We start from the raw sequence: 12,273 nt of genomic DNA, 5'->3' as shown, positions 1-12,273 counted from the left end.
CCCGAGTGCGACTCCGCAAGCACGTGCCCCCAGCAACGACAACGGCTGGTGACTCTGTCATCCGCGTCATCCCTATTTTTGAGTCTCCCTGCTAAACAAATTTCCACACAGCTGGAATGGAGGCTCTAAGGAGAGTTTCAGTCCACCAGGGTATTTTTCTGGCAAACAGGGGCTGCTAAACCCTCAGCATCCTCCAAAGGCCCTGGGGGAAAAGCCAAGTGAGAAAACTCTCCTGGCACAAGAGGGCAGGCTCCAAATACAGGCATTCCGCTTCCTACAAAGCCTCCAGGGGTTGCCAGCTTTGACCGGATGGGAAAAGAGAAGTTAGTCTAACATTAGTCATTGAAACACATTTGCTCAGGCCCCTTGGGCCCAGCAGCAGTAATACACAGGATGTGTGATCAGGACTAAAAAAGTCGGGCTCCCAGGCCTGTGCAAGGACGGATGGAGAGGTCATGGGCTCTGATTTATGACCAAAGTATACTTCAAAAGTCTTGCCACCCAGAGCCTTGTAGCAAAATGCAGGCATAACATTTACACTTTCAACACTTTGAATGATTTCACTTTGCAGATTTTGCTAGAAGAACTAACATGTGTCCAGTGCCTTAAATAACATCTGACACCTAGTAGATCTTCCAGGAATGTTTGAAAGAATGAATGAATAGCTCAGAGGAGATGCCTTGCATGTACAGCAGAATCTGTGTCCTCTTCTGGTGACAGCACACTTTCCTGCATCCTTCCAACAGATCTGTGCTTGCTGCCCGCCAAAATGAATGTTGGAGATACCTTCTCATTAACTGGAGATGATGTGTTCTCTGAAACCAGCTCTGTGTCTGTCAGCTTCGCCCCATATCCAGGAAGGACTGGACATGGGGATCACAGTGAGTGCACTTGACCCTTTTTGTACAAGACCCATTTGTCATCCTGCTAAGGCATTTCCTATGACACACACTCCTACGATGTACGGCTCCCAGGGAGAGCCCGGTCTGCCTTGCAGCCCCCAGCCAGCTCCAGGAGACTCTATGAAGTGAGAATTTCCTGGCCGACTTGACACTGGTGAGTCAGGCTGGCATGAGCCAGTTTCAGAAATGACAGGGCCAGAATTGTGTGCATGGAGCAAGCATCATCAGCTGACTGGACCCAAACTAGAGCCTGCCTGGGACACTCAGAGCCCTTTCAAATGGCCATGCCCGGAACTGGTTCGGCACTCTTAGAAGACACCTGAGTGTGGTGAGGTCCGAGGGCTGCTCCATCTCTGTTGCAGGAAAGGATTTATTCTCCACTCCCTCCACACCTGCCCATTTCCTCCATGACATGTCACTGGGCTCTCACAACAATGACAAAGTAATAATAGCTAATGCTTAGTAAGCATTCACCAGGTTATAGCCACTATTCTAAACATCTTATACACACTGAGGCATCAAAGCCTTACAAGATTAAGAAGCAGGGAGTATTACTATGCCCACTGGACAGATGAGGAAACTGAGGCACCAAAATTGAAGCTAGTCTCGCAGGGTCAAAGCCCTAGAGAGGGGCAAGTTGGGACTCTGCAGAGGGCTACAGAGGCTGGGTCCCTAAGTGCCCTACGGGACCGTGCACAGAGGCCCTCAGTCTCCCTTGCTGAGAATGCATGTCCCAGGGAGAGAGGAAAAGCAGGAGTTGGAGATGCTGGGGAGGCTGAGTGCTCTACCTATCCTCCTTGTTGGTTCCAATCCAATGAGAAAAAGACACAAGGAGCCAGATAGAGAACAAGAGGGTAGAAGCCCCCGGTCAGAGAATGCTGGCTCAGCAAAGGGGGAGGGCTCCTATCTCCCAGCCCACACCCAGAAGCTGCAGCAGAAAGAATAGAAGCAAGGGTGCCTGGCATGGGAGAGCCCTGCTGTGCGCTACCTTACTGATCAGGCATCCGCCGGGAGTTGCATTCAATTCCGTGTGCCAGGGAACACCAATAAAGGCACGTGGATGGGACAGATGGATGAATGGATGTTGATGAATGAATAGACAGATAAGATGGGAGGACAACATAGGCACCCATCTCCCTCCCCCTCCCGCCCCTGGAAACCCCGGAGGCGAGAGGCAACGGGGCATAAGCACTTGCCACCAGAGCCCAGAGTCCCCTGGGAGTCAGAGACAAACAGCTGGGATGAAGCAGCCTGCTCCTGGGCCAGGAGGTTTTCCTCTCCCCAGAGCTGTCCGAGGATTCCTTTCTGAAACTCTCCTTCATTTTCACAGGGGAGGCCAGAGGAGCCAACACACCAGCTAGTAAAATTAATAGCTGCTCTTTACAGAAGGCGCCGGGGAGGCCGGCTCGCAGAGCACGTGGCCTGCGGACCAGCAGTGCACATGACAGGCAGTGTGGCCAAGGTGCAGGGCCTGCAGGCCCGAACCAGGTGTGTCCTCTGTGGCAGGGACTGGACTTCGGCTACTGGGCAGGGCCCGAGCGGGCTGACTGCAGGGGATGCAGGCAGGTGGAGATGTAGGGAGCGACCCTGCTGCAGAATTCCCAGACACACTCCACTGACCTTGGGAAGGGGAAATCCGTTAAACTGGGCCAGCTGGGAACCCGCTGTCGAACTTGGGGGCCCACCTGGCTCTGGCCTTTGTCTCCCCACCTCTACCACATCATTTGGTTGAGGTTGTGGGACTAAATGTCTGCCTAAGGGCCTAGATGGTACACCTTATCCATTAACTTGTGCCAAGGGGAACTGTGGGGCAATTCCCGCTGGCTACTTAGAAATACTGACAGTCATGGAGCAGAGGGGGAACTTAATGATCTAGTTTGGGGGCTGGCAAATGTTTTCTGTACAGGGCCAGACAGTGACTATTTTAGGCTGGTGGGTATTTTGGACTCTGTGGATACCACTCAATTCGGCATTGCAGTTCAGTACAAAAGCAGCCACAGACAATATGTAAATGAGTGAGCATGGCTGTGTCCCAATAAAGCTTTGTTTATGAAAACTTAAATTTGAATTTCATATAACTCCACATGTCACAAGATATTCTGACTTTTTCTTAAAACACCATTAAAAATTTAAAAACCATCCTCAGCTTGCGAGCTTGTGAGCCAAACAGGCAGTGAGCTAGATTTGGACCATGGGTTACAGTTCACCGATCCCCAGACTACTTAAATGTTTCCCAAAGTGCATTCTTTATGATGCCCACAGGTGTTTCATGAAGAAAGGGTTCAATGGTGAAACAGGAATGGGAAATTGTGGGCAAAGCAGAGTCTTTCTGCCTTTTTACTGCAGGACTTCTTCGAGGCTTATATGCTGATATGCACTGACAAATCTCAAAAAGGGGAGAGAAATGAAGTCTGTCCAAGTTCCAGGAAACCCATTTTTATCCTAGAGCATCTCCTAGATCTAGTTTTCTGTAGAACCCAATTAAAGCCGTGAGGATGTAGTCTAAGCAACCGACAGCAACGGCACCAAATGTGATCCTGCCTGTCTTTGAACGTCTCCAGTGACAGGCAGTTCACTACCTACCATGAGTGTCTGCTGGATTCAGTGACTTCTCTGACTCATGTTTTCCCACCCAATGGTGCTGGGTCACAGGTAACAAATCTAGGGCAATCTAGTGCGCCCTTCAACAGGCGAGGACAAAACATTTCCTGTTTAAAGATATAAAGAAAACACCCTTTCCTTGACTTACTGATTCATATCCAAAATATAAACTCTTTGCACAGGATAAAATGAAGGGCCATTATTAAGTCCTGGAGAGAGATTGCCATGCCTCTCCTTTAAAAGAAGCCTCCTTAGGGGATTTAACAAAAAACTCAAACAAAATCTCAACTGACTCCCAAGTGCACAGATAGCAGGATCTATCTCTTCACTATGAGAACATTCTTACTAAGAATGCAGGCCCATGACACCTCTGGTCTTTCCACAACATAGGACATTTGTAGGTGATATAAAAATTTTATGTAGATTTGCCTAAAATGTAATAAAAAGGGGAGGGGGCGTGGATGAGAGGCAAAGAGAGATGGAAATGTAAGCTGTGAGTGAATTTGCCACCAGGCAGCCCTGGAAAAGAAAAGTAGAGGCTGCTGATGAGAAATGTCAGCAGCACCATGAGTCACCTAAGGGAGAAATGAAAGCAATAAATGTCACATATTTGATTAAGCGCATGCCCATGTGCACCTCCATTTTATTCAACTGGTCCAATTTCATGTGCAAATGGCACAACAGAACACGTCTATTTAACCCTATTAAACCGATAGGATTATTTCTATTTGAAAGGCGTATTTGATACATATTTTCTTTGGGGCCCTAGGAGATAAAGATAGAATGGCCCAGCCTATGTATACAACGTGAATGTAAAATGCCACAGGCGATGTATTTAGGGAGATAAAGGGAAAGATTGGTGTTTTTCTTTCTCCTTCTTCAACAAATCATCCCAATGACAGTAAAGCAAGTAGCATACCTTCTCAGTTCATGGATTAGATTTAGATGTTTCCTAGAGCAATATTCAAATGTATTGGCATGGGAATATGGGGAAAATAACCAAAAAGAGCAGTTCTAAGAGTTCTATCTTTGCTCAAGGAGCTGATCATTGTACAGACAAAACCAGTCTTTGAAGAGACGCACAAAGCACTGAATGTGTAAAGGGACTGGGGTACGGCCCAAGCAATGCAGACCCAGCTTACACCTTGAGGTGTGGCCATTCTTGGCCACGAGACGTAGCCAAGATGAGATAGCCACTCGGAGATCAATATAGGAATTAATATGAATGTTCAGAAACAAGATGCTTAACAGAGATGGGGTGAGTGTATGTGTGTGTCTCCTTTTCCTTTTAGTCATGTGTGTGTCTATAATTTTCCTCATTACAAATGGGTTCTCTGGTACTGCCACTCTCGTGCTACATTACCTTAGAAAATTCCTTCCTAAGGAAGTTCTTCCAGTTTCTGCCTTTTGATTTCTTTATTTACTAAATAAGGAACTAAATAGATCATGGGTCCGCAACCTATGGCCATGAACAACAATCTGGCCCACCACCTGTTTTTGGCAAGTTTTATTGGAACACAGTCACACCTGTGTATTTTCTACAGCTGTCAAATGACATTGACATTGTCAAATGACAATGGCAGAGTGGAGTAGTTGTGACAGGGCCCCTATGATCTGCAAAGCCTAAAATCTTTACTATCTGACCCCTTACAGAACACCTCACTAACCCTGAACTAGACTAACTACTAACCACTGACTTTGGCTTCTGATTCTGTAAAGTACAATGAAATAATACAAAAGCCTACTCTGTTTCTTGCCTGCTTTATTTATACATACCACCTTATTCTTAGAAAAATTTAAGCGGCTCACCAAACAGTAAAGGGGCATATAACCACATACGTGTAAAGTGTGAGGAGGAGAGTAAGAAAATCAGGACAAAGGGAAAATGAGCCAAGAGACAAAGAGATGAAGTCAGGGGGATGTGAACGTGTAGAATGCAAATCCTGAGATGCTATGTGTTTTCTGTGGGCCATGAACTTGGCTCATAGCAGCCACTACGAGGAGAGGGCCATGACCCCTTTCCCAACTTAAAGTGTTCATGGAAGGTCCACTAGGAAGACCACAACAATCCCTGGCACAAAGAACCACCTATCTCCTGAGTCTGTGCATAAAAGGGATAACATGAGGTATAGTGAACAAAACCCCAGCAACACCCAAACAGCTGGGGGGTATCTCCACAGCATTCACTGCTACACGGAACATTCTGCAGCGTGGGCCAGCTCCACATCCCAAAGTGGACTTTCCACCAATTCTTCCAGTATATTCCCAAATTTTGAAATAAGCTATACCCCCTTTTATAATCAGAAAATAATAAATATCTTCAATTAAAAAAAAAAAAAAAGGAAGCCGCAACCATTGCCCGCCTGGTCCTCGCTTTGAAGCAGAACCCCTCAGCCATGCGCTCTAAGCAGAGACTCTGTCCAGTCTTGCTCTTTCCTGGAAGCTAAGCCTGAGTGCCACAGCGGGAGACGAGGCAGGCTCTTCCAAGACCTGAAGCCGAAGCTCCAGGTGGGAAGTTAAAGCCCTGCTGAATGGTGACTATCATTTATCCTTTTTCACACGGAGCTCTACAACTTTATATCTAGCTTATCAATATAAAGAGTTCACACCCGGCATCTCTGTCGCTCGTGGCTTTATGCCCAGGGCCCAGAATAGTGTGCCTGGTGCAGGTGAGAAATAAGCACTTACTACATGAACCATGGGCTCGTCTGAGAGATCCCAGACAGCAGGTGTGTCTACAGATGTGCTGGGGTTGTCTTGGGGAATCCTCCCCAACCTGGGCCTTACCCATAATGCCCAGCTCTGAGACTCTCACCTATGACAATGAGACAGGTAAGAAGGGGGCCCAGGTGTGGAGGCCAAGCTCCTGAGCCATGTGTCAAAAAAAAAAAGAAAGAAAGAAAGAAAAAGAAAAAATTAAAAATTGAATAGGGAAACTCTGAACAGCTGGATGTCTAGTCTTGCTTCAGTCCCATTGTTGCAAGGATAAACATTTGGACAGCTCAAGACAAACACAGCTTTGGGTTCTGAACAGGCAGAGCTGCTTTCTCGTGCACACTGAGACTTCCATGTGTAATCTGCTCCCTCCTCAGAGCAAAGCCCTGCCTTCTCCTGAAGGAGAGGCCTATTCCGGAGGCACTGCCCGGAACTCCCAGACGCCTGCTCTCTGTGCAGCTGAGCCTGCTCTGCTCTGAGTGAGCCAGGGCAGCATGGGCAGGATTTTCTCCAAGGAGACCTTCAGAGAGAAGCTGGCGTCACGGGAGGCTGAGGCAGATGGTGCTCCTCTGGGCAAATGTTAAGAGAATCAGGCCAAACCGCCTCAGGACCTAATTGGCTCAGACAGTAATGTCAAAATGTCACGGCCAAAGCAGCGGCTGACAGTGGCTTAGAAAAAGAAGAGGCATTATCTTCAACTGGGAAGTAATGACATAGAAAGAGCACTAGATGGGGAGTCCAGAGGCCTGCAGGTCCGAGCCTGGTGGTGTCACTTGAGGCTGCATATTCTTCAGCCAGGTGTTGCCCTTCCTAAGCCTTGGGTTCCTTGACTGTAAGACAGACATGAATTCATTGATAAGACTGGCTCACTTGCTTCCTTGTTTGAACCCCTACAGCCCAACAGCAAAGTAGGCGATATGGAACAAATACAACATGGCCCTCGCCCTTCAACCTGATCATAATGTGTAGGGCCTCACACAGAGCCTGTCTCACAAGAGGCTCTCAAGAATGTTTCGTGAGCAGGAATATCAAGACGGCTACTGGTGCACTTGGCCTGGAAGTTCTGCTTCCAAAGCACGTCCGCCCACCTGCCTGCACCAGGTGGGGCTCGTTCAGGCCTTGCTGCAGCGGCTTCGCTGGCGGCCTGTCCCCTAGCACCAGAGCTCACGGTCCTCACTGACCCTAGCCCCTTAAGCTCCCACCTCCCCAGTCCGCCCTCCACCTGTCCGCTTGTATTTCTCTCTGCACAACCTCCCATCGTGATGCCCCTCCCTCAAAATCTCCTTTCCCTACAAAATTCAGTCCAACTTCTTCAGCTGGGCATTTGAAGGCCTGGCAAGCTGTCTCCAGCCCACCTTCCCAGGCTTCTGTCCCCTCGGGTGGCTTTGTGTTCACGACCTGGGCCTCCCTCCGTGCCATGCCCTTTCTCTGCCACCCCTTCCCTCCCTCTGGGATGATCCCCTCTCCTCAGCGGACACTCATGATGCTAGCTCACAGTTCAAAGCTCAACTCAAATACTTTCTTATTGTTTATTATTTAGGTATTCTCCTCAGATTCTGGCCCACTAAGTGGTCCCTTTCCTGTTCCCAAGCTTTTATCTTTGACATCTTCTCTGTCATCAAGCATGGGCTCAGTTCATCTTGAAATGGAAATTTTAGCTCAAAGGCTCTCCTCTCTATGAATTGCCACGAAGGCTTGCTTGATGGTCTCTATGTCCCCACGCTCAGCGCCCCCCACACACACCCACACAATGCTTGTACTCATCATGTTTCTCCTCCAGACACTCCTTCAATAACTTTTGTCCATGGTGCAATGGAATTAGATCACTCCTTGTTTTCCATAGGGCTGGAAAAAATGCCTAGCCAAGTCATCCTCGGTAACTCTTGGCTGATGCTGATGAAGATAATTAAGGCTGTCTACAGTGGCCACGTGGAAGTGACAGGCATCACATTTGGGCAACCAAAGTGTCTGCTGAACCTCGTCCACCATCACTACCACAGGTACAGAATGAGCTGCCTGCATTTCTTCCCACATGAGTGCCCAGACCCGGAATTCAACCTCCACAAGCTTCCTACACAGAATCCACTCTTACACAAGCACAAAAGAGCAATGGAGCCTTTACCGAAGACTCTGCAGGGAGGTGAGGATGGGGGTAACATGGCACAGCCTGCAGCAAGCCACCTTCACTTGCTCATTAGACGCTCCGTGCCGCCAGGTCTCTCCTGGTCCTACTGACCCGGGTCACCTTGCTCCAGGCAGCAACTGGCCTCACTGGTTCCTCTCTCCTCCTCTCCCAAGCCCCAGCTTTAAATTTCTCCCTTTTCTATGTTGCCAGCAATTAACGTCAGCCACAGCTTCACATCCAGACTCTCCAGAAGGCTCGGCTCCTGAAAGCTCCCTCAGTTCATAGAACCTTGTCCTCCTGGAAGGCTGTTTGGCCACCACTTTTGTGACACGAGCATGACATTCAGTGTCTTCTCCCCTCCCTCAAGCAGTTTGTGAGATATTCATTGCAAACATAATATAGAGTTCTCCCCAAGAAGGATTCTGATGGGTGGAACTTTCACCACCTCTCCTACACCTTTCGTCACCTCCTCACTGAGCTTTTGCCAGGAAACATCAAGGTTTCCAATGTCCCTACCTGATCTTTGATTCACCCAACTGTCAGGACATTCCCATTCATTCTTTGAGCCAAATGAGTCTTGACCAAGCCCCAGCTTCAGGCCCAGGAAGGGCAGCTTCCAGAACTGTAACAAGAAATCATTTGGAATACAGCATCCTTCTCAGGGGAACTCCTGTCCCAGAGCAGACCCAAGAGAGCCAAGAGAACTCTCTGGATCCTGGCATTTATCCTTTATGGGCTCTCTGCAGAATTCTGAGCACACATGTCTTTGACTCCCTTCTCCTCTCCAAGATTATCAAGCTGTGTACATGTGCGTCTGTGTGCATGCTCATGTATGTGTGCATGCCTGTGTGTGCATGCACGTGTATACCGAGGCTGTTGGCAGAGGAAATGCTCTACATCCTCCCCAACAGACCCTTTGCCCCAGATGCTGGCCCACTCTGCAGATACCCCTCAAACCACTGGCTCATGTACACAGAGAACCCGGCCTCTATTCCATGACCCGCTGTTCACCCCCAACTTCCCAATAGCCAGAGGCCTGGAGAAGCCCCAGGAAACATGGCGTCCCTCTAAGCAGAGGCATCATGGACCAGACAGCAGGCCTCCCCGAGGAGGAGGGAGTTGGGGACTCACCAGGACTCTGCCAGTCAGTGTCTGGGCAGATATCATCACCCCCGCCCAGTCCTTCACGGAGGTCATCCAGCCGACCTCGGCTGCCGTTGCCTCCTCTTTTTCGTCCACTGGCTTGAGAGTGCCATCCGCCTGGCTTGAGCCATTGTTAATCTTCTGCGCCTCCTGGCAACAGAGAGAACAGGGTTGAGAATAGGAACCAACTGAACTCATTAAACACAACCTACCCAAAAGAATCAAAGTTGGAAGGGTCCTGGCTGATGGGGGAACTGGCTTGAAGGTACAAGGGGCAGGGAGATGGGATGCATGATGGCTTTGATTTTCTTTTAAATCTTTTTTTTTTTAAGAACTTTTTCTTTATTTTCTCTTAAAATATCTGTGAAAGAAAGAATGAAATTATTCTCTTTCCACTTTAAAGGGGGAAAAAATTACTAAACTCAGGAGAGAAAGCATCTTGTCTAGGGTCATGGAATAACTACAAAGGAGATGAGGTTGGCATGCTGTGGTCTCCACCTGCCCAGCTTTCCTATCCTGCTCATAAGAGCGCCCTATCTTTCTTAAGAAAATCCCCATCTCCTCATCGCCATCTGTGTAGTTCAAAAGGAACTGAAGGCCCACAATGGCTCCAGGAATAGAGACTGATTAATTGGACCATCCCATCCCTTAAGCAAGAGCAACTGGGCCAGTGATGGTTACATGACCCATGCCAATCCAATACACCTCAAGCCTGGGAATTTTGCTGGAAAGAGTAGGAAAGGTAATCCTTCCCTGAGAATGAAGCTACCACAGAGGAAACTAGGAGAAGTGACAGAATACTGATGTCATTTGAACACCTGAATCCAGCTGTGCCTGAAATCCACACCAGAGCTTTTTAATTACAAAAGAGAATAAAATTCCCCTTCATGGCTAAAAACATGCTTGAGGAAACAAGGTTGACTTCTTTAGGTAAATGAGGCCAACTTGGGGTCCTAAATTGCATGCTTTTGTATGCATTCTTTTCTCCCACAGGGGGATCAAAGCTCTCCCCCACCCCCCCACCACCTCCCTCAAGTCTTTGCTCAATGAAATCTTCTCTGGCTACCCTTTTAAAATTCCAGTTCTGCCTTCCAACAGCACTACTTTTTCTCTTTTATTTTTCATTCATAGTCTGCCTCCCCCTACCAATTCCGGCATCCTGAGGGCCTAAAAGAGTGACTTGCATATAGGTGGCTCAATAAACATGAATGAATAAATAAAAAGGGTTATGAGTATCAGCCCGTCACTGGGCCTAGGATTGCCAAACAAAATACGGGACACCCAGAGAAAACTGAGTTTCAGATAAACAACAAATTTTTTACACGACACATAGCTATACTAAAAATATATTCATTATATAAAATTTAAATTTAACTGGGCCCCCTACTCAAATATCCACTGAGATTATTTTTGCAAGTATAGATGTAGAAAAAGATGCCGGCAAATTATGTTCAGCATTTAAAAGCTTAGAATTAAGTTTCAAAGCAAACAGACACTGGGGATCACTGTGAGTTGGAGGAAGGGAGAGAAACCAAGGCAGAGGTGAAAACCTTCGTCTGCAGTGAGTGGGGGTAGGGCAGAGTGAGGAAAGGACAGACCTGTACCCCTGAAACAAATAGTACTTTATATGTTAATAAAAATATACCCCCAAAAAAGAAAGAAAACAGAGATGAGATGCACGGGATGAGTCCTCTTGGGGATTTGCAGGCAGGCAGGAAGCTGCTCCTGACACAGGGTTCTCCCCTTCTGGCCTCCATGGGTTCAAGGGAAGCTGGGAAGCCAGAAGGTGCATCAGCAGAACTGGGTGCTCATGCTGTCTCTCCCAAGTGTATGAGGCCCCAGGGAGCTAGAATAGTCTAAGAGGAGGCCTGTGGTGGGGGAGCCCCAGGGTGGGCACACTCGGGGGCCACCTACTGACACTGTGGAGTCTGCTACCCAAGCAACCTAAAGCCAGTCTCAGTGGCCTGTTAGGACCCTGAGTCTTCACCATGTGGAGATTCTGCATAGCTAGGTGTCCTGAAAATCACAATAGCCCTGATCCAGAGCCCCTCACTATGAACCTCAGGAACTGCAGGTGTAGATTCAGCTCTCATGCCCCATGGGACACCCCCCCCATAGATGGGGACAATATGGCCTGCCGCATAGCTGTTGACAGGACTAACCAGTGCCCAAAGGCATACAACACACTTTCAGTTCATTAGTCCCACCACCTCCTGCCTCTCCTTGAGCCACTGGCCCTCGAAAACAGTGATTCTCAAGTTCAAGTGGGCATCAGGACCACGTGGAGGCCTTGTTAAAACAGAGTGCTGGGTCTCATGCCAGAACCTGCATTTCTACCAAGTTCCCAGAGAATACTGATGCTTCCCATCCGGGAACCCCACTTTGAGAACGCCTGTCCCTAATCATGCTAACATGGCTTAATCATCCCTGCCCTGATCTAAAATGGGACATGGATCTGAACTCCCAGCTCTTTTCCAGTGTTTCCCTTCACCCAAGACAGAACCACCCGCTTCTTTCAGAACCAAGGCCTGGGGGTGGACAAGGGCGAGGTCGGGGCAGGGCAAAGCCCTCAAATCAGAGGCTTTTGTGTCTCCTTCCGAGCAGTGCCCCCCCAGCGACGTCTCAGAGCTGGTCCATGGCCACAGGCTGCCCTCAGCCCTGGAGGCTCAGGCTCCACAGCCACCTGGCGGACCAGCAGACCTTGGAGGAGAGAAGCCGCATGGAAAGGGCCAGGAGCCAGTGAGTCCGCCCCAGTCACGGTGCTTTCAATGCATCAATAATTCAGAG

At 48.5% G+C, this 12,273-nt stretch overlaps 1 protein-coding gene across 29 annotated transcripts in view; it reads right to left on the bottom strand.

Annotated features, from left to right (window-relative positions):
* The window catches only part of KCNMA1 (potassium calcium-activated channel subfamily M alpha 1), a 744,082-nt gene that overhangs the window by 510,375 nt on the left and 221,434 nt on the right, over positions 1-12,273 (bottom strand). For 27 of the 29 annotated variants that reach the window (XM_088020031.1, XM_028109572.2, XM_028109573.2 and 24 more), the window contains one exon: positions 9,475-9,636. The exons of the other annotated variants lie outside the window; for them this stretch is intronic. In XM_088020031.1, coding sequence (XP_087876157.1) covers positions 9,475-9,636 — 162 coding nt within the window. The remainder of the gene's footprint in view (positions 1-9,474; positions 9,637-12,273) is intronic. 29 annotated transcript variants of the gene reach the window in all.

Source organism: Eumetopias jubatus, unplaced genomic scaffold (assembly GCF_037043125.1).
Source record: "Eumetopias jubatus isolate StellerSeaLion01/CBP00866 unplaced genomic scaffold, mEumJub1_p1.0 scaffold_17, whole genome shotgun sequence".
Classification (NCBI taxonomy): domain Eukaryota; kingdom Metazoa; phylum Chordata; class Mammalia; order Carnivora; family Otariidae; genus Eumetopias; species Eumetopias jubatus.
This window is presented reverse-complemented; position numbering and strand designations above follow the sequence as displayed.